The 25,824-nt window shown below is 41.4% G+C and overlaps 1 protein-coding gene across 16 annotated transcripts in view; it reads left to right on the forward strand.

Moving 5' to 3' along the window:
• The window catches only part of LOC128703610 (calbindin-32), a 474,209-nt gene that overhangs the window by 434,119 nt on the left and 14,266 nt on the right, over positions 1–25,824 (forward strand). For 14 of the 16 annotated variants that reach the window (XM_070101219.1, XM_070101210.1, XM_070101221.1 and 11 more), the window contains 4 exons: positions 3,551–3,634; positions 4,076–4,131; positions 9,651–9,705; positions 16,942–16,998. In XM_070101219.1, the coding sequence (XP_069957320.1) occupies positions 3,551–3,634; positions 4,076–4,131; positions 9,651–9,705; positions 16,942–16,998 (252 nt within the window). The remainder of the gene's footprint in view (positions 1–3,550; positions 3,635–4,075; positions 4,132–9,650; positions 9,706–16,941; positions 16,999–25,824) is intronic. The other 2 variants (XM_070101211.1, XM_070101224.1) reach the window with 1 other exon arrangement.

The raw sequence follows: 25,824 nt of genomic DNA on the forward strand, positions 1-25,824 counted from the left end.
CAATATTTGGTCATCACTCTATGTTGATGACTTCGCTATTGCTTGTGCAGGCGCTGACTGTCACCTTATTGCAGTTTCTCTCCAGCATGCGGTCGACCGTGTTTCCACTTGGGCCACCACACATGGGTTTAAATTTTCAAGTACCAAAACTCACCAAATTACTTTCACTAGACGCTCTGTTATCTCCGATCATCCTTTGTATCTCTATGGCTCCCGTATCCCCGAACGTGATACAGTCAGGTTTCTAGGCCTTCTCTTTGACCGTCGGTTAACCTGGAAACCTCACATTACCTCTCTGAAGGCAACTTGTCACAGTCGGCTAAACCTTCTTAAAACCCTTGCTCATCTTTCCTGGGGAGCTGATCGTCGAACTCTGCTTCGCCTACATTCAGCCCTCGTTTTATCGAAACTCGATTATGGTGACCAGATTTATTCCGCGGCCTCTCCTGCTACTCTCTCTAGCCTTAACTCTATCCATCACCAAGGCTTACGTTTGTGCCTTGGTGCTTTTCGCTCTTCCCCTGTTGAGAGCCTCTATACAGAAGCAAATGTTCCATCCTTGTCTGATCGCCGTGATGCCCATTGCCTTCGTTACTATGTACGCTCTCACGATCTACACAATCCTTCCATTTATAGAATGGTCACCGATATTAGTAGACATTCTTTATTCGTTCGCCGCCCCTGTTTGCTCCGTCCCTTTTCTCTTCGCCTACTTTCACTCTTGTCTTCCCTTCAGTTACCACCTTTATATGTTCATGTAGCATCTCACTTTTCCCTACCCCCCTGGGAAGTTTCAGCTGTTCGGGTCTGTTCTTTCTCACTCCCTTGCTCGAAAGCTCAACTGCCTACGGTGGCTTCCCGCTCTCTTTTTCTTGATCACTTCCACTCTCATTCTCATGCCACCGCTGTGTACACAGATGGCTCTAAGTCTTCAGACGGCGTCGGATTCGCAGCAGTGTTTCCGGACAGCGTCGTACGAGGGCATTTACTATCTTCAGCTAGCATTTTTACTGCTGAACTGTATGCCATTCTTGCAGCACTTATTCGTATCGCATCTATGCCTGTGTCATCATTTGTAGTAGTCTCAGACTCCCTTAGTGCTCTACAGGCTATACGAAAATTTGATACATCTCATCCCCTAGTTCTCCGTATCCAACTTTGGCTACGCCGTATCTCTACCAAACATAAAGATATTGTTTTTTGTTGGGTCCCTGGTCATGTCGACGTACAGGGCAATGAACAGGCAGACACTGCTGCGCGGTCAGCAGTATATGACCTACCAATTTCCTATCGAGGTGTTCCATTTCTGGACTATTTTGCTGCAATAGCTACCCACCTTCGCACCCGTTGGCAACAACGTTGGTCAACTCTGCTCGGTAACAAACTTCATTCTATTAAACCGAGCATAGGTTACTGGCCGTCTTCTTGTCATCAGTGCCGAGGTTGGGAGACCACTCTCTCCCGCCTTCGCATTGGCCACACTCGTCTTACTCATGGGTATCTCATGGAGAGGCACCCTGTTCCTCTCTGTGAGCAGTGTCAAGTTCCAGTATCGATTAGCCACATTCTGTTAGACTGCCCTCTCTATCAACGAGCACGCAGAATTTACCTCCAACGTCGTCTTCGTTCTCCTACTCTCTCTTTACCTTCCCTTCTTGCTGATGGACCCTCCTTTAATCCTGACTCTCTCATTGACTTCTTGACAACGACTGATTTACTCCACAAACTCTGATGATACTTTTCGCACTCCCCTCAGCCCTTTCTGGTTCAGTCTCTTGCTGCCCTTTACCCTTTCACCATCCACTGCCCCGCTGTTATCCGTAACCTGTTGCTCATCCATCTCCCTTTTGCCACCTGATGCCCTCGCTTCCTTCCTGCCCTGCAGCGCTGTATAGTCCTTGTGGCTTAGCGCTTCTTTTTGATTATAATAATAATGTAACAGCTTCCTGGCAATGTGGTTTCTGCAACATGCAATATCTGATACTTGCAACTGTTATAAAACTAAAAAAAAATACAGGCAGTAGGAGAGATTGGCAAATTTCATAGAAATAGCCACATAAGGCAGGTTGCCGGGGCACTATACACTGTCAACCAAAGCTTAGCTGGTGGATACTGGGAAACCACGTTCAGTCTAACCAAACCAAAACTGCTATTTCTTTATAGTGAAAAATACCATGACACTTAAAAAACCTAACTTCACTGTTACCTTCCCTCTTGTAACATGAAACTGATAATAGGTGGGTTTGGGTTAAAACAATTTATACTATGTAATGATTATGACTAAATGACACTGGGATTGCAGGAATTGTGAAAAGAAATTGTCGCTAATGTGTTGAGCTGCTCAGCCCTACTTTCAGTGTAGGCATGTAGATGTAGCTGATTCTCACTGATGAAAGAGCTAGCTCATAGCTGGCTTCCTGGCTTCAAATTGGCAGACTACATCTAAATTGCATACAGTGTCCATACTGAAGAAAAAGATTCAAGTTGCTAAACATCATTTTATTAGGACAGTTTTTTGCCATATGAAATCACTCTCATCATACTTTAAATGCTCATACACCGATTGAAGCATTGTCCTCAAAAGAACTTATTTTGCAACACGAGTCTTGTCTCCACATAACTGGCTGTGAACATTAAAATGGCTGTAACCAGAAATGTAAAATGTATCACCTCTGCCACCAAATGTTGGACTCTGAGTAGTCCACAATGCATTGAAATGGGAGATGAATACACAGCTGTATGAACTGCAATTGTATTAAGAAAACTGCGCAAGTTGCAACTGCGTATTCCAGAGCCAGAGTGCCAAGTGCTGCTTCTGGGAAGCTGCTTCATTTGTGCCCCTAGTGGGTTTAGCGCTTCCTTATTATTATTATAATAATAAGGTGGGGTGGGATAGGAAAAAAAGGTATGCTACCCTTAGGGTACATGGACACAATGGTACACTACCCGGAAGGTACACTGCCGCAGTTAGCTACGTTGAGGATACACTGCCACCAGGGTACACTACTGAGGGTACACTGCCACCAGGGTAGCTACTGAGGAAACACTGCCACCAGAATATGCTACTGAGGGTACACTGCCACCAGGGTAGCTACTGAGGATACACTGCCACCAGGGGTAGCTACTGAGGATACACTGCCACCAGGGGTAGCTACTGAGGATACACTGCCACCAGGGTATGCTTCTGAGGGTACACTGCCGCCAGGGTATGCTACTGAGGATTCACTGCCACCGGGGTATGCTACTGAAGATACACTGCCACCAGGGTAGATACCGAGGGTACATGGCCACCAAGGTACATGCACCACTGTGTTTCTATAGGAAAACAGTGAGGGTTTAAAGCAGGGTTCACTGTACAAGACACCATGATTGTTGGTATTTTCCTACTTGGTCACTACAAACATTGTATATTATTTTTACTCTCATTAACTTTTGTTAAATAATTCTAAATAATTTCAATATATGGACATATATTAGTCTTTTTGCCTTTCTGTCTTAGTGCCTTCTCTGAATCACCAATCTCAGCTGCATTAATTTCCATAACCTCCAGAATTTTCTACGAGATCTGCTAAAAGAAGCCAAGAAAGACCATGATGTTTCTGAAGACAAACTCATTGAGTACACTGACACTATGGTGAGTAAGGTCCTTCACTCAGCCCTGAGTGTATGACAGGTATATGACACAGCCCTGAGTGTCTCACATGTATAATCCATCCCTGAGTGAGATCAGGAAATTAGTTATTTAACCAAATATAGGTGAAAGTCAACTCTGCAATACAGTGCATTCAGTCTCGCATTTAACATATGTACATTTGTATTTGTAATAATATTTATCACTTATAAGTAAAAAAGAAACATGCAAGTAAATTTATTTGTGAATGCTGTGTAAGACAATTGTAAAACTAAATCAGTTAAATGGTTTATGGTAATTCAAACACATTTTAAGTTTTTATTTTATTTTTCACCATACATATAACTTGCCTCATTAATGCGTGTACCTCATCATTCTTACCACATTCGCACTTGGTGCCATGTTGACAAAGCGCCTCACTCACCTCAGTATTAACGTTCGCAGCTACAAGTCTTCGACCAGAACAAGGATGGCAAGTTGCAGCTTTCAGAAATGGCCAAGTAAGTCTGACCTGATAACTTCCTTAATCACGCATGAACCTTAATCTGTGATCAAATTCAGACCTGGACTGTGAGGGGCCCAGTAGCTGCCACGGTAATTGTGGGAGGAGAAGAAGAGGATGATAATGATAGGGCTAAGGAGGGATGAGAAGGGAGGAGGATGAAAATAGAGCTGGGAATGAAGTAGGGATGGAGGGAGGGAGGATGGGAAAGGAGGGAGGGAGGATGGGAAAGGAGGGAGGGAGGATGGGAAAGGGAGGGATGAAGGGAAAGGGAGGGATGAAAAGGAAGGAAGTAAAGAAGGGAATTTGAATTTCTTATATTTTCTTGTGAAAAAAAAAAATTATGTCAGCAGACAGGAGACTTAAATTATTTTGGAACTTTGTTTATTTTATTTGTTAAATATTTCTTTTATAGGAAATATATTTCTTCAGTTCTATTTTTACAATGTTCAATATTTCTCTGTATTGCCCCACCCTACTACAATATTTTATTATCCCACTACAACATTTTATTGTCCCACCACAATACTCTTTGACTATCCCACTACAATAGTCCTTAATATCCTAACACAATAATATCCAGATGCAATAAACTTTACTATTTCACTAAAAAGCTTTTTACTATCCCATTACAGTATTCTTGACTACCTCACTACAGTACCTCCACACTTTAACTCCCCTCCCCTGTGTGTGTGTGTGTGTGTGTGTGTGTGTGTGTGTGTGTGTGTGTATGTGTGTGTGTGTATACTCACCTAGATGTACTCACCTAGCTGAGGTTGCAGGGGTCGAGTCCAAGCTCCTGGCCTCGCCTCTTCACTGGTCACTACTAGGTCACTCTCCCTGAACCGTGAGCTTTATCATACCTCTGCTTAAAGCTATGTATGGATCCTGCCTCCACTACATTGCTTCCCAAACTATTCCACTGCCTGACTACTCTGTGGCTGAAGAAATACTTCCTAACATCCCTGTGATTCATTTGTGCCTTCAACTTCCAACTGTGTCCCCTTGTTACTGTGTCCAATCTCTGGAACATCCTGTCTTTGTCCACCTTGTCAATTCCTCTCAGTATTTTGTATGTTGTTATCATGTCCCCCCTATCTCTCCTGTCCTCCAGTGTCGTCAGGTTGATTTCCCTTAACCTCTCCTCGTAGGACATACCTCTTAGCTCTGGGACTAGTCTTGTTGCAAACCTTTGCTTTTTCTCTAGTTTCTTTACGTGCTTGACTAGGTGTGGGTTCTAAACTGGTGCCGCATACTCCAATATGGGGCTAACTTATATGGTATACAGGGTCCTGAACGATTCCTTATTAAGATGTTGGACTGCTGTTCTGAGGTTTGCTAGGCGCCCATATGCTGCAGCAGTTATTTGGTTGATGTGCGCTTCAGGAGATGTGCCTGGTGTTATACTCGCCCCAAGATCTTTTTCCTTGAGTGAGGTTTGTAGTCTCTGGCCCCTTAGACTGTACTCCATCTGCAGTCTTCTTTGCCCTTCCCCAATCTTCATGACTTTGCACTTAGTGGGATTGAACTCCAGGAGCCAGTTGCTGGACCAGGTCTACAGCCTGTCCAGATCCCTTTGTAGTTCTGCCTGGTCTTCGATCGAATGAATTCTTCTCATCAACTTCATGTCATCTGCAAACAGGGACACCTCGGAGTCTATTCCTTCCGTCATGTTGTTCACAAATACCAGAAACAGCACTGGTCCTAGGACCGACCCCTGTGGGACCCCGCTGGTCACAGGTGCCCACTCTGACACCTCGCCACATACCATGAGTTGCTGCTGTCTTCCTGACAAGTATTCCCTGATCCATTGTAGTACCTTCCCTGTTATCCCTGCTTGGTCCTCCAGTTTTTGCACTAATCTCTTGTGTGGAACTGTGTCAAATGGCTTCTCTCTTGTCTTACTGCTGTCACAATGTCATAGAAGTCCAGTAGGTTTGTGACACAGGATTTCCTGTCCCTGAAACCATGTTGGGTGCTGTTGATGAGATCATTCCTTTCTAGGTGTTCCACCACTCTTCTTCTGATAATCTTCTCCATGACTTTGCATACTATACATGTCAGTGACACTGGTCTGTAGTTTAGTGCTTCATGTCTGTCTCCTTTTTTTAAAGATTGGGACTACATTTGCTGTCTTCCATGCCTCAGGCAATCTCCCTGTTTCGATAGATGTGTTGAATATTGTTGTTAGGGGTACACATAGCGCCTCTGCTCCCTCTCTCAGGACCCATGGGGAGATGTTATCTGGCCCCATTGCCTTTGAGGTATCTAGCTCACTCCGAAGCCTCTTCACTTCTTCCTCGGTTGTGTGTACTGTGTCCAGCACTTGATGGTGTGCCCCACCTCTCCGCCTTTCTGGAGCCCCTTCTGTCTCCTCTGTGAACACTTCTTTGAATCTCTTGTTGAGTTCTTCACATACTTCACGGTCATTTATTGTTGTCTCTCCTCCTTCCTTCCTTAGCCTGATTACCTGGTCCTTGACTGTTGTTTTCCTCCTGATGTGGCTGTATAACAGTTTCGGGTCAGATTTGGCTTTCGCTGCTATGTCGTTTTCATATTATCGTTGGGCCTCCCTTCTTACCTGTGCATATTCGTTTCTGGCTCTACGACTGCTCTCTTTATTCTCCTGGGTCCTTTGCCTTCTATATTTCTTCCATTCCCTAGCACACTTGGTTTTTGCCTCCCTGCACCTTTGGGTGAACCATGGGCTCATCCTGGCTTTTTCATTATTCCTGTTACCCTTGGGTATAAACCTCTCCTCAGCCTCCTTGCACATTGTTGTTACAACATGTGTGTGTGTGTGTGTGTGTGTGTGTGTGTGTGTGTACGTACCCGCCTAATTGTGGTTGCAGGGGTCGAGACTCAGCTCCTGGCCCTGCCTCTTCACTGAACGCTACTAGGTCCTCTCTCTCCCTGTTCCATGAGCTATATCATACCTCGTCTTAAAGCTATGTATGGTACCTGCCTTCACTACATCGCTCGCCAGACTGTTCCACTTCCTGACCACTCTATAACTGAAGAACTGCTTCCTAACATCCCTGTGACTCATCCGAGTCTTCAACTTCCAAGAGTGACCCCTTGTTTCCGTGTCCCCTCTCTGGAAAATCTTGTCTCTGTCCACCTTGTCTATTCCATGCAGTATTTTGTATGTCATTATCATGTCTCCCCTATCCCTCCTGTCCTCCAGTGTCGTCAGGCCGATTTCCCTCAACCTTTCTTCATAGGACATTCTCCTTAGCTCTGGAACTAACCTTGTCACAAACCTTTGCACTTTCTCTAATTTCTTAACGTGCTTGACCCGGTGCGGGTCAGTATGGGCCTGACGTACATGGTGTACAGTGTCTTGAAAGATTCCTTACTTAGTTATCAGAATGCTAATCTCAGGTTTGCCAGGTGCCCATATACTGCAGCAGTTAACTGGTTGATGTGTGCTTCCGGAGACGTGTTCGGTGTTATAATCAGGCCAAGATCTTTCTCCTTGAGCGAGGTTTGCAGTCGTTGGGCACCTAGCCTATACTCTGTTTGCAGTCTTTTTTTGCCCTTCTCTAATCTTCATGACTTTGTATTTGGCAGGGCTGAATTAGAGAAGCCAGTTGCTGGACCACGTGTCCAGCCTGTCCAGGTCTCTTTGAAGGTCTGCCTGATCCTCATCTGATTTAATTCTTGTCATTAACTTCACATCATCTGCGAACAGGGACACCTCTGAGTCTGTCCCTTCCATCATGTCATTCACGTATACCAAAAATAGCACTGGTCCTAGGACCGACCCCTGTGGGACCCCGCTCGTCACAGGTGCCCACTGTGATACCTCATCACACACCATGACTCGTTGTTGCCTCCCTGTCAGGTATTATCTGATCCATTGAAGTGCCCTTCCCATTATACATGCCTGATCTTCTAGTTTCTGCACTAATCTCTTGTGAGGAACTGTGTTGAAGGTCTTCTTGCAGTCCAAGAAGATGCAATCAGTCCACTCCTCTCTCTCGTCTCTTACTTCTGTTACTTTATCATAAAACTCCAGAAGGTTTGTGACACAGGATTTGCCTTCCATGAAACCGTGCTGGTTGTCATTTATATTTTTGTTCCATTCTAGGTGCTCTACCACTCTCCTCCTGATAATCTTCTCCATGACTTTGCATACTATACATGTCGGTGACACTGGTCTGTAGTTTAGTGCCTCTTTTCTGTCTCCTTTTTTAAAAATGGGAACTACATTTGCCATCTATACCTCAGGTAGTTGTCTAGTTTCAAGGGATGTGTTGAAGATTGTGGTTAATGGGACACACAGCATTTCTGCTCCCTCTCTAAGGACCCATGGGGAGATGTTGTCCGGTCCCATTGCCTTTGAGGTATCAAGGTCACTTAGCAGCTTCACCTCCTCCTCAGTTGTGTGTATGTCATCCAGCACTTGTTGGTGTATTCCCTGTTGGTGTCCCCCCTCTGTCCTGTCTTCCCAGAGTCCTTCCTGTCTCCACAGTGAATACTTCCTTAAATCTCTTGCTGAGCTCCTCACATACCTCTTGATCGTTTCATGTGAGTTCCCCACCTCCTTTCCTCAGCCTGTTCACCTGGTCTTTGACTGTTGTCTTTCTCCTAATGTGGCTATACAGCAGTTTCGGGTCAGACTTGACTCGTGTGTGTGTGTGTGTGTGTGTGTGTGTGTGTGTGTGTGTGTGTGTGTGTGTGTGTGTGTGTGTGTGTGTGTGGTGCGGTGGTGCGTGCGTGCGTGCACTCACCTATATGTGGTTCTAGGGGGGTCAAGTCACAACTCCTGGCTTTGCCACTTTGCTAGTCACTACTAGGTCACTCTACCCAGTCCAAGAGCCTTATATCTAAGTAAGTAAGTAAGTAAGTAAATTTATTCAGGTATACACAATACAGTTACATAGAATTATCATACATAGCAGCATATGTGTAGAGAACCTAGGATAACCCAAAAAAGTCAGACAGAGTGACTTATTTCCATTGGGGTCATACCTCTTAAGTTATGTATGGATCCTGTGTAGGTGTGTGTGAGGGTGTGTTTATGTTTTATTGTTCCCATTTGTCAAAGGCACTTGTCAATAGGCACTAGGCCTGTTCTGTATTGTGTGTTTTGTGTGAGAGAGAGAGATAGAGATAAATATAGATATAGATAGAGATAGATATTGATTGACTGATTGATTGATTGAGATTGTGACAACAGGACTCTGTCTTTTTAATGTACATGGTTGGTTATTTTTCTTTTCTAAATCACTAATGTTTTCTTACAGGTATTCCTTGTTTTTCCTAATCTTTCACAATTTTTTGCTTTCTTGTTGTCTACTTCATTGAAACAGTTATGCTTTTCCTTATCCTTTCTATGTCTGCAACTTTTTTTTATATTTTCCTTTTTTTTCTTGCATTGTTTTTTTCTTTTCTCTTTCTTCCTTGAATATTTTCTTTCCTATACATAATCTTAATTCAGTTTCACCTATTCTGGTGTACACTTCATTTTTATGTCCCTTCACTTGGTACTAATTCCAGAATTCCTTACAGATTGTTGCCAGTTAAAGAAAATTTCCTGTGCCGTTCGGTATTCAAGGTGAGCCAGGTAATACAAAAACTTTTTTTCTTGTTGGCAACACTCCAACAGTGTCTTGCCTGGTGATCTGTGATAGATCTTTGTTGGTCTACCAGCTTATGTAGCATGACTTAATGGGAATGTTAGTATTTGTGTTCCCCTTCTAGAAGCTGGTGTGTATTATCGTCCCTACCAACTGCTGTTAGTTACTCTGTCTTCCTACTAACTGGTGTGGATCGGTCACTGTGTTCTACCAACTGGTGTAGGTCACTGTGTTCTATCAACTGGTGTAGGTTCCTGTGTTTGTCAATTGGTGTAGGTCCCTGTGTTCTACAAACTGGTGTGGGTCACTGTGTTCTATCAATTAGTGTAGGTTGTTGTATTCTACCAACTGGTGTAGCATAGTTTTGAAAGAATGTAAAATGTCTGAATTTTTGTAGATGGGATTCTGGCTGTGAGAAATGCCAACATAAGGTATACTTACTGATTAATAAAATACAACAGAGAATTGAAAAGGCTGGACTATTTTTTTGTAGAGAATGTGGAATGTTCTAATAGTTTCTTACAGAGTAGTTTGTGATTGAGTACAGTACTGACATGCTTTGTGCTATGACTAATAATGAGAATGATGGGAATTGTTTTGTTTCCCTTCAATGAATGGTACCTAGAATGCCCTTATTGTATAAAAATTGCCATAAGTATTGGATTAAGTAATTGGGGTTTTATAATGGTAAGTTCAAATATTGACAATTTCTACATTTCAGAGCAGTTTTTAGCATTTACTGACATATTTGGAACTCTAACTACATTTACCATATAAATAACAAAATAGATGTTATCGTAGTCTTAAATAAAAATTTGCTTACTAAACTGAATGTTAAGAAGAAAATTGAGCCAATTCCATACTATGTATTTTGCAGTTTATTGTTTAGCAGAAATGAAAACTAGTTGTAATTAAGTTTTAGTATTTATTTTGTGTTTTCATAGTACATATAGGTGATTGATCCAGTTCCATGGCTGATGATTTATCTTTCTTCATTACTAGGTCACCATAGTGTAGTGAATGGCTTAAAGAAATCTTGGTTAGAGATAGGGCATTCCCTGAAGTGGTTTTGAATCCTGCTAACTGCAATCCTTATCTGCATATACCCATTTGTTTCTGTGTGGTGCACTGATATAAAAATTGCTTGTGAGGTTAGAACATACAGGAGAATGAAATAACTTGAAACCATGCTTGAGACCTATGATGTGCCCGGGCTAGGAGAAACATGGCTTGTAAACAAGGCTGCCTAGCTTTTTGAGGCATTTGTGGCCGAGTGGTCTAGAGCATCACTTGATGACACTGTGCTTTTGGGAGATTCTGAAGAGAAGTTGCAGAGGCTGATGAAAGAGTTTGGAAGGGTATGTAAAAGAAGAAAATTGAAATTGAATGTAATAAAGAGCATGGTGATGAGGATAACAAAATATTTGGGTAATGAAAGATTGGATATCAGATTGGAGGGAGAGAGTATGGAGGAAGTGAATATATTCAGATATTTGGGAGTGGACCTGTCAGCAGATGGGTCTATGAAAGATGAGGTTAATCATAGAATTGATAAGGGGAAAAAGGTGCGTGGAGTCTGTGGAGACAAAGAACATTATCCATGGAAGCAAAGAAGAGACTGTGAGAGTATAGTGGTACTAACACTATTATATGGGCGTGAAACATGGGTGACGAATGTTGCAACAAGGAGAAGGCTGAGGGCAATACAGAGAATCTGTAGCTTGGAAATTAGGAAGTGTGGGGTTTCCAAAAATATCCAGAGGGCAGAGGAAGGGTTGTTGAGGTGGTTTGGAGATTTAGAGAGGAAGGAACATAATAGAATGACTTTGAGGGCATACAGATCTGTAGCAGAAGGAAGGTGGGGTAGGGGTCATCCAGGAAATGGTTGGAGGGAGGGGGTAAAGTAGGTTTTGTGTGCTTGGGTTCTTGGACTTCCAGCAGGTGTGCTTGAGCATGTTAGATAAGAGTGAGTGGAGACGAAGGGTTTTTATGACTTGACGTGCTGTTGGAGTGTGAGCAAAGTGACGTTTATGAAGGGATTCAGAGAAGCCGGTTAACCAGAATTGAGTCCTGGAGGTGGGAAGTACAGTGCCTGCACTGTGAAGGAGGAAGTGTTGATGTGTTGCAATTTTTTAACTCTAGTGTAGGCGTGCCTCTGGCAAGAGTGATGGAGTGAATGATGATGAAAGTGTTTTTTTGTTTTTCTAGTCACACTGCCTTGGTGGGAAGCAGCCAATGTATTAATAAAAAAAAATAACCCCCACGCACAGTAGGTCCTTGAATAATGTCGTTTCATTTAATGTTATTTCATTATAATGCTGGTGAGAAAAATAAATTCCTGGCTGAGGCCACTATCCAACATACTAGTACACCTCACTAGCAGAAGTAAACGAAGGGATCAGGAGCTGTTGTTCCACCACCAGCCTGTCTTCCAGCAAACAGGGTGTGCAAGTGGCAAATGATGATTTATTCTAAATCTCTTAAAATTTTGTGATATGGTGGAATTCAGCCACAAAGCACACTAAGTATATTTAATCCAGGATAACCCAGTAAAGTCAAACAGTGTGAATAATTTGTATTTTAATGAATATTATACTAAAAAATTGTTATATTTCATTATACATAGCCTCAGAAAACAAAAATATTAAAAACAAAAAAAATAAAAACCAATTATACAGTACAGCCTCTCCTCACAACGTTGGTAAACAAATTCATCACTAAGTGAGGAACATAATGGTAGTGGGTTTGTCACCCATCTTTGATATTGTTTTAATGTCACCTTTGCACCATTTATAACATTTCTGGTATATTTTAAAATGTTTATACAGTAGTGCTCTGTATATTGTAATAAACAGAATAGAAGAAATTGGCTCTAATATGCATTATTTAGGTATGCATACTGGTCACAGAGCCTGTCTTAAGCCTGAGTCGTCGCTAAATGAGCACAGTGGACCCCCTGTTTTCGTCCGGTGTGGAAATCGTACAATTTGGATTTTGAGCACTTATTTTGGCGAAATTTTCCCCCGGGTTTTGTACATCTGCTCAGAAATCATCTGTATCAAATGCATCCACCTGCCCAGGACGCTGCTTCTTACACGTACCAGACTCGGTCTACCTCTCTCTCTTGTTGAGTTAGCAATACATATCTGACACGGTACATTCACCTGGATTGGCTCCACAGGAACAGGGAACCCCCTCAGTTAGTTGCATTTCTATTTGAAGAGTTTCGCTCTGTTACATATAGCTCTTCATTCTCTGTCTACACAGATGGCTTGGCACGGTCCTCCCCCTCTTCTACATCATCTGCGGCCTTCTTCGCTAATCTCTCCCTGTGTCAAAAGTGGCAGTTGGACCCTGCTCATTCTGTTCTGGCAGGGGAGCTCTTCGCCATTCACCAGGCTCTGGCTTTTGTCCTCAATCACATTTCCCCACAACCATTGGTCCTCTTCTCTGATTCCCAATCTTCCCTGGCACTTTTGTGCTCTGCCCATCCACGATCACTGCGCGTCCTCGTTCGTCGGACACAGTCTCTCCTCCTGCGCTTCTTGCGGAGTCCAGGTTGGAGCATCTCCCTTCAGTGGGTTCCCGCCCATGTTGGAATCTGGGGCAATGAAGTGGCAGATCGGGCGGCCTCCCTCGCGCACACACTTCCTACTGTTACCCCTCTTGCCCTGGGCCACAGTGATTTCACAAGGGCTGTTTTGAAGGGAATCCGTCATCAGTGGCAAGAGGGCCTTGACACTCCCTCTCTTCTTCGGCGTTGGGCTCTGTCCGAACTTTTAATGGCTCCTGCCCTTGGGCTCGCCATCCCAACCGCTCGGTGGACGTTGCACTGACCCGCCTTCGAGTCGGGCACTCGCGACTGGCGGTTCATCTGTATCGCCTTCGGATGACGGACTCTCCGTACTGCCCGTGGTGTCCCTCACAGCCTGAGATGGTGGAACACTTCCTGCTGTGGTGCCCACGTTATCACTCTGCACGGACTACTCTCCATGCGGCCTTGCTCACACTTGGGGTGCACACTTTCACTCTACCTGTCCTCCTCAACGGGGAGGGGTTTCGCCCTCTGGACCGTCGGGAGATATTGGCCTGTACCTGCTCCTTCCTGCTGGCTTCAGGGCATATAAGGGACATATGATACACAGTTATTAGTCAAGACATTCTTCCACTTTGGTCGATATTCCCTCTCCTAGCACTGGACGGCCGGGCTCGATACGGCGTGTGCTGTCAGTGGCCCTGAAACCCAACAGAAGAAGAAGAAGAAGAATCCATTGTTTTTCATGCTTGTTTATTGATTGCAACTGTGAAATAAGCCGCTATGGGGCCAAAGAAAGTTCAGAGTGCCAGCCCTTTGGTAAAGAAGGTAAGAAACACAATAGAATTCAAGAAAGAACTTGTAGCGAAATATAAAAGTGGCATGTGTGTGGCCGAGCTTGCCAGGATGTATGGGAAGTCCACATCAACAATCAGTTCCATCCTGGCGAAGAAAGCAGAAATCAAGGAAGCTGATGTTGCGAAAGGGGTAAATATGCTAACGAAACAGAGATCACAAACAATCAAGAATGTGGAGAAGTTGTTGGTGTGGACTGATGAAAAACAACGGGAGATAGTGTTGCGGAGGGGATAATTTTCAAAGAGGCAAGGCAGTTGCATGTGGCCAGTTGTGGCCAGAAGGATTTTTGAAGGGTTTGAGGCTGACCCTGATGACCCTATGCCTGTTGTGGAATCTGTTGTGTCTTTGGGGAAGTCAATGGGGTTGTTTGTGAGTGGCCAGGATGTGGAAAAGTTAGTGGAGGACCACAGGGAAGAGCTAACCACTGAAAAGCTGCAAGACCTTCAACTGAAACAGCAACAGATCACAGCTGAGGAAATTGCTTCAGAGGAGGAGGAAGATAGAAAGGAGAATGTGCCTTCTTCAGTGATTAAGTACATTTGTGCAAAGTGGAGTGAGGTGCAAAGTTTTGCAGAGAATTATCAACCTAACAAAACTGTTGCAAGCTGTGTCTGCAACATGTTCAATGACAGTGTGTTGTCCCATTTTAGGCAAATCTTAGAGATGCCAGAAACAGGCCTCTCTGGACAGATTTTTTGTGCGGAGGGTGCAGTGACTCTCAAGCTGGTCCTAGTGCCAATCCATAAGGACTTCAGGTATCAAAGCCCCAGATAGGACTTTGATACCTGAAGTCCTTATGGAGGAGGATTCTCCTTCTGAACAATAACCTCAGCTCCCTCTCCTCTCTTCGCCTTCTTCCATACGCCAACAAGAGTCTTCAGTGAAGGTAATTAATGTTAATTTATCATTAAAATTAGTCATATTTATTTCTCATTGTTTTCTGTATGTAAAACTTTAGTTATTCTCTGTAAAATGTATTTTTTGTTAATATTTTTGAGCGTCTGGAATGGATTAATTGAATTTACATTATTTCTTATGGGAAATACACTACTTTGGTTTCCGTCCATTTCGGATTTTGGCGGACCTTCTGGTATGGATTAAGGATGGAAACCAGGGTATTACTGTATGTCACTAAATGAGGAGAGGCTGTATATAAGAATCTAAGATAAAGTTGTCACAGTTGCTCTTTGCTGATGACACTGTGCTTTTGGGAAATTCTAAAGAGAAGTTGCAGAGGTTGGTTGATGAGTTTGGTAGGGTATGTAAAAGAAGGAAATTAAAAGTGAATGTAGGAAAGAGTAAGGTGATGAGGATAAAAAAAATTAGGTAATGGAAGAGTGGATATCAGACTGGAGGGAGAGAGTTTGGAGGAGGTGAATGTATTCAGATATTTGGGAATGGACGTGTTAGCAGATGGGTCTATGAAAGATGAAGGTAAAAAGGTGAGTGGTGCACCGAGGAGTCTGCAGAGACAAAGAACTTTATCCATGAAAGCAAATAGGGGAATGTATGAGAGTATAGTTATACCAACGCTCTTGTATGGGTGTGAGGCATGGGTGGTGAATGTTGCAAGGAGGAAAAGGCTGGAGGCAGTGGAGATGTCATGTCTAAGGGCAATGTGTGGTGTGAATATAATGTAGAGAATCCGTAGTTTGGACATTAGGGGGAGGTGTGAAATTACCAAAACTATTATCCAGAGGGCTGAGGAGGGGTTATTGAGATGGTTTGGACATGTAGAGAGGATGGAACGAAATAGAATGACTTTGAGAGAGTATAAATCTGTAGTGGAGGGAAGACGGGGTAGGGGTCGCCCTAGGAAAGGTTGGAGGGGCTAAAGGAGGTTTTGTGGGCGAGGGGTTTGGACTTCCAGCAAGCGTGTGTGAGTGTGTTAGGAGTAAATGGAGACAAATGGTTTTTGGGACTTGATGAGCTTATGGAGTGTGAGCAGGGTAATATTTAGTGAAGGGATTCAGGGAAACTGGTTATTATAGATTTAGCTGGGCTTGAGTCCTGGAAATGGGAAGTACAATGCCTGGGATATAGACAGTTTGGAGGGACGTCTAAACTGTTATATCTGAGCCCCTCTGCAAAGACAGTGATTATGTATTAGTGAGGTGAAAGTGTTGAATGATGATGAAAGTATTTTTGGAGGAATTTTCTTTCTTTTTGGGTCGCCCTGCCTTGGTGGGAGGTGGCCGACTTGTTGAAAATATATATATAGATATATACAGGTACCATCCGACTTACGACCGAGTTCAGTGCCGACAAACCGGTCGCAAGTCAAAATGGATGTAAGTCGAACCTTACTACTGAATATCAACATCGCATTTTTGTAATGACTTTATTTTATTGTTTTATTTTGGTATTTAATTTTTTACTTTACTTTTTATGCTGTTAGTACTGTATTTTACACTGTAAGGTTTAGGATAAACAACTGTTTGTGATGTACACAGTGTTTATTTCCCAGAAATTTGGCATAGAAAACACGGTCGTAAGTCGGATGGTAGGTGTGTATATATATATATATATCGTGCCAAATAGGCAGAACTTGCGATCTACACCACACATTGCCCTTTGACACAACATCTCCACTGCCTCCAACCGCCTCCTTGCTGCAGCATTTACAACCCAAGCATACATACATACATACACACTAAACAGCACATTTCTCATAAATTTATTATTTTAAGATTAGAAATAGTCCTTGAAGATTACAGTTAATGACATTTTTATGTATAACCACATTGATGAAATGTCATCATTGCTGTGACCAATTGTAGACAATGTGTGTGTGTGCTTCATTTTTAACATTGTTTCTTTGCTACCACAGGGTGCATCCAAACTCACCAAGGAGGACATTGAAAGGGTTTTTGCTTTATACGACAGGGTGAGTTTTTTCTTTGTGTTTTGTGTATATCTGTGTATGTGTGGCTGTGCTTCTGTGTGTATGCATATGTTTTCTTGTGGTTCTGTGTGTGTGCATATGTTTGGTTGTGGTTCTGTGTGTTTTGACTGTGATTGTGTGTGTGTGTTTGACTGTTATCCTGTTATTAACTCTCAAATTATTGGTAACGTTGTTTCCAGTATAAAGGAATGGAACATTTAGGTACACTGTGTTGGGGAGACATGATATTGCTCTGTGACCAGGCAGTACATGCATCATGCAAGGAATGTCTCCAGGAAACTTACGATTATGCATGTAATTATAACTAGAGTAAAACATCTCTGACAATGCTCGTATCTTTCATTGAGTGTAAAGTTATATTTTTTTATTTAATAAAAGCAGGTGAAGATTATGGTGTACCTGCATGTTTACTTTTGTGTGTGCATGTGTAGTGCTAGCATGTGTGGAGCTCATGTGTGTTTGTGTAATGAAGTTATGCTTCCAGAATTTCACTAGTACTGACTCTGATTAAATGACCAGTAATTATCTCGATGAAAACCTTAGAGATAGTAGCAAAGATGATTGCTAATATGACATATTACACAGTATTGTACGAAGCTGATTCAGGGGTGTCTACAGAGAACTTTCCTGGTTGCTGCCTTCCTTCTTTTCCCCATGAAGCTCAAGTTGCTCTTCTGAAGTGTCTTTGATATTTACTCTCAACTTTAAATTACTCTTTGATTACCTTTTTGGATTCCTAATATCTGTCACACATCCTCAAAAAAGCCCAACATTCATAAAATTTAAATTGTTTCTTGAGGAGGTTAACAGTGAGTAAAACTTCTCCTAGCAGAAAACTTTGCATGCCCCTTTGGGATCAATCTGCCAGATAGTATCCTTGAAGCTAACATCTTGAGTTACACTGGGTAAATGGACACAGATGCAACTAATATGACATTTTATTGTGGCAACTTTTTGCTCTCCAGGAGCTTCATCAAACTGTTACATAAAATGTGGCATTACTTGCATCTGTGCCCATTTACGTAATTCTACCATTACATTGGATCCTCGACCAGTGGCATTAATCCGTTCCAGAGAGCTAGCCGTTAGTCGAATTAATTTTCCCCCCTAAGAAATAATGGAAATAGAATTAATCCGTTCCAGACACCCAAAAGTATTAACCCTTTGAGGGTTTTCGTCGTACTAGTACGTTTTACGCGTAGGGGTTTTTGACGTACTAGTACGCATAAATTCTAGCGGCCTCAAATCTAGTGGGAGAAAGCTGGTAGGCCTTCATATGAAAGAATGGGTCTATGTGGTCAGTGTGCACAGTCTAAAAAAAATCCTGCAGCACACAGTGCATAATGAGAAAAAAAAAACTTTGACCATTTTTTTGGAATAAATCAGCGACTTTGCAGTGTATTTTCGTATGGTATTTATTGTTGTATTCTGGTTTTCTTGGTCTCATTTTATAGAATGGAAGACATATTACAGAAATTGAGATGATTTTGGCTGGTTTTACAAAGAAAGGTGCCTTGAAATTGAGCTCAAAGTAGCAGAAATGTTCGATTTTTACCAAATTTCAAAAGTAAACAAATCGTGCCAAGCGTGCAATACACGTCAACTAGTGAGTCTAATATTCCTTCACAAGTGCACCAATAATATTTATACCATTTTTTACACTAATGCAGTAGTCTGCATAACAGTAAATCTTATATTTTTTGTGAGAATAAAAATTCAAAATGGAAAGCAAAAGAATATAAGAGGGGCCTTGAGACGTGACTAATGACTAGAGGAAATGTCATTTTAGTGCCAGGAATGTCTTTCTTGTTTATTCTGGACCCTATTCGGAAATTGGCATCTTTTGAAATTTGTGTGAAATTGGCAAAATTGCTAAATTCTGACCACTGTACTGGATAGTTGAATTTCATAAATGGGTGGTTTCTTGCACCATTCGATAGAAAAAATGGAGTTCTAGCGAAATATTCATGTTTTTTGTCGACTAGTACAGCGAAATTGGCCGAAAATGGGGCTCAAAGTGGGCAAAATCGCCGATACGTAAACATCGCCGAGACTGCTAACTTTGCGAGAGCATAATTTCGTAAGTTTTCTATCAAATTTCAAACTTTTGGTGTCTTTATGATCGGGAAAAGATTCTCTATCTTTTCATAAGAGAAAATAATTTTTTTTTTTTTTTAAATTTGGCCGACCCTGAGAACGAGTTTCGGAGAGGGCCTGTCGACCCTCAAAGGGTTAACCCCTTGACTGTCGCAACCCCAAATCCTGAGGTGTCTCCTGGTGTTGCAAAATTTCCCCCCCCCCCCCAAAAAAAAAAAAAAAAAATTTCTCATGAAATGGAATAATGCAAAATATACCACAGGTACACGTGGAATCGACCACAATGGCTTGTAAACAATGGCACACTGAGTCTTGGAGTGGCTAGGCCCACTCAGGCCGCGCTCTGGCCACACGGACACGCTTGGGCCGAATGCCGTTAGATGAGTTTTTCGCCATTGGTAGAGCCATTTTTTTTTACGCCAAAGAGCGCCATTAGATGAATTTGCAGTTACTTGATGCTGCCGTTGGGCGGGGGTCCACTGTATTACTATCCTGAGTTACTTTAAAACTAAAGTAGACCTAACAACTAAGTTGTTAGGTTTCCTTTAGGCAACAAATTAAATTTAAATACTTTGAACATGTGTAAAAAAGTATCCACAATTATAGCTTTTTATGTTCTCCAATCTACACTACTTCATTACCCGTACCCCACATGTGGAAGTTGTGCCTTTGCTATCCACCTCAAGCTAATCATCAATCAAAAGGTAGCTATCAACCATCACAGATGTTGAAAATGGCACAAAATACCGACAAGTTGATGAGTAAGACACGTGCAACAGTTGGGTATCTTTATTGTTAAATTGTTTTGCCTACACAGTAGGTTTATGGAGAAATAGTATTTGAGGTGGTCCATCCCTCAGCCTGGAGAAGAGTTCATTATTATTATAATCAAAACCAAGAGCTAAACCCACTAGGGTCATACAGAGCTGCAGGGCAGGAGTTGTTGCTGGATCAGAGAGTAGCGAGAGTTGCAAGGATAACAGAGGTGTAGATAGAAAGGGGTGTGAGGAGTGCTAAAGGAAGTATATTATTGAAGTTTGTGTAATAAATTGGTTGCTATCAAAAAGTCAAAAAGGGAGTCTGAGTCGAAGGTGGGTCCGTCAACAAGGAAGGAAGATAGTGTAAGGGTGCTAGAGCGGTGACGACGTCAGAAGTAAATTCTGTGTTCGTTGATAGACAAGACAGTCCAATAGAATATGGCTTACTGAAATTGGAACTTGACAATTTTCACAGAGTGGAACAGGGTGCCCCTCCATGAGATACCCATGAGTAAGACGGGTGTGCCTGATGTGAAGAGAGGAGAGTGTAGTCTCCCAATTTCAATATTGATGACAAGAAGATGGCCAGAATCCTAAATTTGGCTGAATAGAATGCAGCCTCCCCTCACTTAACGATGGAGTTCTGTTCCTAAGACCACATTGGTAAACAAATTCGTCGCAAAGTGAGGAGCATACTGTAATGGTAGTGGGTTTGTGTCTGCCATCTTTGATATTATTTTAATGTCACTTTTGCATCATTTATAACATTTGTAGCATATTTTTAAATGATGCAAATTCGTCGCAAAGTGAGGAGCATACTGTAATGGTAGTGGGTTTGTGTCTGCCATCTTTGATATTATTTTAATGTCACTTTTGCATCATTTATAACATTTTTAGCATATTTTTAAATGTTCATACAATAGTGTACTGTATACTGTAATAAACAGAATAGAGGAAATCGGCTTTAATATACATTATTTAGGTATGCATGCTGGTCAGAGAGCCCGTCGTAAGTCTGAGTCATTGGTAAACAAGTACGTCACTAAGTGAGGAGAGGCTGTATAATTTGTTAAGAGTCATATCAGACCATCGTCATTGTCAGTGGTTGCGAAGGTAGTTAAAAATTACAGCAAAATAGTCTGAGAATGGAATACCTCTATATGAGCCTGGCAGGTCATGTACTGCTGACTGCGCAGCAGAGTCTACCTGCTCATTGCCCTGAGCATCAACATGACCAGGGACCCAACAAAAAATTATTTTTTTGTTTTTGCTAGAAATGCGATGCAACCAAAGGTTTATACAAAGAACTAGGGGATGAAGCAAATCAAATTTTTTAGTAGCTTGCAGAGCACTAAAGGAATCAGAGACTGCTATAAACAGTGAGGTAGGCATAGATGGAATACAAGTAACTGCAATGAGAATTGCATACAGTTCAACAATAAAAATACTAGCCGAAGATACTAAAGTAACCCGGTCTGAAAATCAATTTAAGACTTTTCTCAAAAGCCACTTAATCACCCTAGACTAAATGGTAAATACTCAGTACTCACATACTCAGTTATGTATTCCCATATCATAATTTCAACAATTACTTTGAACCTTTTATCCATTGTCGATAGGAATATATTTGAATCATTGTTTTCACAAAAAGTATTTTTGAATATATGAATATATCTTTTGTCTTATATAAATTAGATTCACTTATAATTAACCCTTTGACTGTTTCAGGCCCCTCTCTGAAACTGTCATTCTATGTCGCTCAATTTTTGAAAAAAAAAATTATTTTTTCTTATGAAATGATAGAGAATCTTTTCCCGGTGGTAATGACACCAAAAGTTCGAAATTTGGTCGAAAACTCATGGAATTATGCTCCTGCAAAGTTAGCGGTCTCGGCGACATATGCGTATCGGCGATTTCGCCGACTTTGAGCCCTATTTTCAGCCAATTCCATTGTTCCAGTTGATCAAACTCATAGCTATTTCTTTAGAACTCCATTTTATCTATCAGCTGAGTACAAGAAACCTCCCATTTACTAATTTGGACTACCCAGTATGGTGGTCAGAAATTGGCAATTTGGCCAATTTCACTCAAACTAAAAAAGATGTCAATTTCAAAATAGGGTCCAGAATAAACAAGGTAGACATTCGTGGTACTAAAATAACATATGCTCTGTTCATTAGTCACATCTCTAGGCCCTTCTTATATTATTATTGCTTTCTATTTTGATTTTTTATTCATACAAAAAAATACAAAATTTACTGTTATGCAGACTACTGCATTATTGTAAAAATGGTATAAATAATATCAGTGCGCTAGTAAAAGAATATTAGACTCCTCAGTTGATGTGTATTGGACGTGTGGTGTGATTTATTTACTCTTGAACATTGGTAAAAATCGAACATTTCCGCTACTTTGAGCTCAGTTTCAAGGTCGTTTTCATCGTCAAAGTAATGAAAATCATCTCTATTTCTGTAATATGTTTTCCATTTTATCACCTAAGACCATGAAAACGTGAATACAACGATAAATACTATACGAAAATACACCTCAAAGTCGGCGTTTTATTCCAAAAAAACGATCAGTTTTTTTTTCTCATTACGCAATGTGTGCTGCAGGATTTTTTTTATGTGCTGCACACTGACCACACAGACCCATTCTCTCACATGTGGGCCTACCAGCTTTCTCCCGCTTGATTTGAAGCCGCTAGAATTATTGAGTATATATATGTCAGAAACATTGGCTCGTAAGATGTATTTATACGTCGAAAACAGTCAAAGGGTTAATAATCTACTGCACAGCTATGATATACAGTGGATCCCCGAGTTTCGTGATTAATCCGTTCCAGAGAGTCTGCTGACTGGCGAATCTATTTTTCCTATAAGAAATAATGGAAACCCAATTAATCTGTTTCAGACAGCCAAAAGTATTAACAAAAAATAATTTTTTTAAAGATTAAATATAGATTTACATACAGAAAACAATGACAAATAAATATAAAGCACTAATAATAAGGGTAAGTGAACATTTAACATCACACTTAACCTTTATTGATTCTTGTTGGTGTAGGAGGTATGTAGGAGGCAAGAGGAAGGTGAGTTTATTATGCTTCAATATGACGCTAATATCTCTACGGCTTATTTATCTATCACAATTCATCTAATATGATATAATAAACAATATTAATAACATTGAAATATGATATACTCTAGAATGAATAAAATATGTCATAATGTATGAGAGGAGTAAATGGTGTAATTATTGTTGTTGGGTTTAAGGGCTGCCACTGAGAGAAGCTGTGTTGGTGGCAGTGGAGGCTTTGGCCCCACCACCATCACAATGTATGTAATTTATAAATAAGAAATATTTACATTTTAATTTATAAATAAGAAATATTTACATTTTAATTTATAAATAAGTAAGTTTATTCAGGTATACACAAATACATAGATTATCATACATAGCAGCAAATGTGTAAAGTACCCAGGATAACCCAAAAAATTCAAGAGTGACATATTTCCATTGGTCTTTCTTCTTCTTTCAACACACTGGCCGTATCCCACTGAGGCAGGGGGGCCCAAAAGAAAAAACTGAAGTTTCTCCTTTTAAATTTAGTAATATATACAGGAGAAGGGGTTACTAGCCCCTTGCTCCCGGCATTTTAGTCGCCTCTTACGACACGCATGGCTTACAGAGGAAGAATTCTGTTCCACTTCCCCATGGAGATAAGAGGAAATAAACAAGAACAAGAATTAGAAAGAAAATAGAAGAAAACCCAGAGGGGTGTGTATATATATGCTTGTACATGTATGTGTAGTGTGACCTAAGTGTAAGTAGAAGTAGCAAGACTTACCTGTAATCTTGCATATTTATGAGACACACAAAAGACACCAGCAATCCTACCATCATGTAAAACAATCACAGGCTTTCGTTTTACACTCGCTTGGCAGGACGGTAGTACCTCCCTGGGCGGTTGCTGTCTACCAACCTACTACCTACAATTTCCATTGGTGTCCTTTTATAATTACACTTATATTTACTTTTATATGTACACTTTTATATTTACACTTACCTTGGAGGAGATGTTAATTTAATTAGTTACTTTGATGAAGGAGATGTTGGCAGAGGTTTAGGGTGGTGGAAGATAGCAGGGCGGTGTATGTTCAGCGGTCCTATACACATCCAACAACATTGGAGAGTTACTCTCATGTTGTTTTCCTATCACTTACTCACTTAACTTACTTGCTACACTGTTAATTCTACACTTTATCGCTGGCTGGAGCTATAGCCTTTATCGATACCTGCTGCTTTAGTATCATACATATTGTAGAATCACTGAATCACTGTAGAAGGCACATTCTCCCCTCTCTCTTCCTCCTCTACTTTAGTACTTTGCTATGAGTTTTTTCTTGAATTCTATTGTGTTTCTCACCTTCTTTACCAAAGGGCTGGCACTAGGAGCTTTCTTTGGGCCCATGGTGGCTTATTTAGCAGTTGCAAGCACAAAAAACACTGAATTATTATGAAATGTGTTGTATGAACCCGTGGGGTGATGGTCACATGTTGGTAAACAATGGCACACTGAGTGTGAATAGTACGGGAGACTGGCTTTGTGTGCGTGGTGACGGGCAGATGCGTACCAGAAGGTTGCCGAATCACGAGTCCAATCACGAACCATGAAGCTAAATTTTGCCGAAAAAACTTGCCGAAAGTCAGATTTCACGAAAGTCGTGGCCGCCGAATGGTGGGGGTCCACTGTAATTAATATTCTACTGTACAACTATGATATAATTCTTAGCGTTAAGTAGTCAGTAAGCCAGTAATGCTAAGTCGGCCCATAATGCCTAGGCATAATAGAGGCTCTCTCTGCATTGCAACCCATTATTGTAAATACATTATCTCAATGTACTATTTGCGAAGACATAAATAAATAAATAAATAAATAAATAAATAAATAAATGACCTCGCTCAGCACTGTCCGGGAACACTGCTGCAAACCTGACACTGTCAGAGGATTTAGAACCATAAGTGTAAACTGCAGTGACATGAGAATGAGACTTGAAGTGGTTAAGAAAAAGGGAGCAAAAAGCAATTGTAGGTATTTGAGCTTTTGCACACGGCAGTGGGGAAGAACAGACCTGAATTATCGGAACAGAGGACATTTTTCACACCTTCATTGCCTAACTACTAGTGAACTACTAGTGAATCCCGTCACTTACGTCTTCGAGCTCTTCCACCTCACCTTTAGCAGGCTGGATGAGGCTCATGTGGTTTAGTTAGGACTATATTTCAGGTTTTGGTTTGTTTTCGAGACTAAGATTGTGGCAATTTTTTTTTATATCTCCTTTTATTTCATTACATCAGCTAGCATAATACAGTGGACCCTCGACCAGCGATGGCATCGATTAACGATAAATCTGACTAGTGATACATTTTATCGCAAAAATTTTGCCTCGATTAGCGCTAAAAAACTCGACCAACACTATTCGTTCCGTCTGAGACGCGTCCACTTCTGGCCAGTGTTTACAAGCCAGCCAGCCACTGTGGTCGCTTCCAAGCATACAATCGGAACATTTCATATTATCACAGCCTTTTTAGTGATTGCACCTGCAAATTAAGTCACCATGGGCCCCAAGAAAGCTTCTAGTGCCAACCCTACAGCAAAAAGGGTGAGAATTACTATGGATATGAAGAAAGAGATCATTGCTAAGTATGAAAGTGGAGTGCGTGTCTCCGAGCTGGCCAGGCTGTACACAAAACCCCAATCAACCATCGCTACTATTGTGGCCAAGAAAACGGCAATCAAGGAAGCTATTCTTGCCAAAGGTGCAACTATGTTTTCGAAACTGAGATTGCAATTGATAGAAGATGTTGAGAGACTGTTATTGGTGTGGATAAACGAGAAACAGATAAGTCACTCTGTCTGACTTTTTTGGGTTATCCTAGGTTTTCTGCA

This window comes from Cherax quadricarinatus, chromosome 76 (genome assembly GCF_038502225.1).
Source record: "Cherax quadricarinatus isolate ZL_2023a chromosome 76, ASM3850222v1, whole genome shotgun sequence".
In the NCBI taxonomy this organism is placed as follows: domain Eukaryota; kingdom Metazoa; phylum Arthropoda; class Malacostraca; order Decapoda; family Parastacidae; genus Cherax; species Cherax quadricarinatus.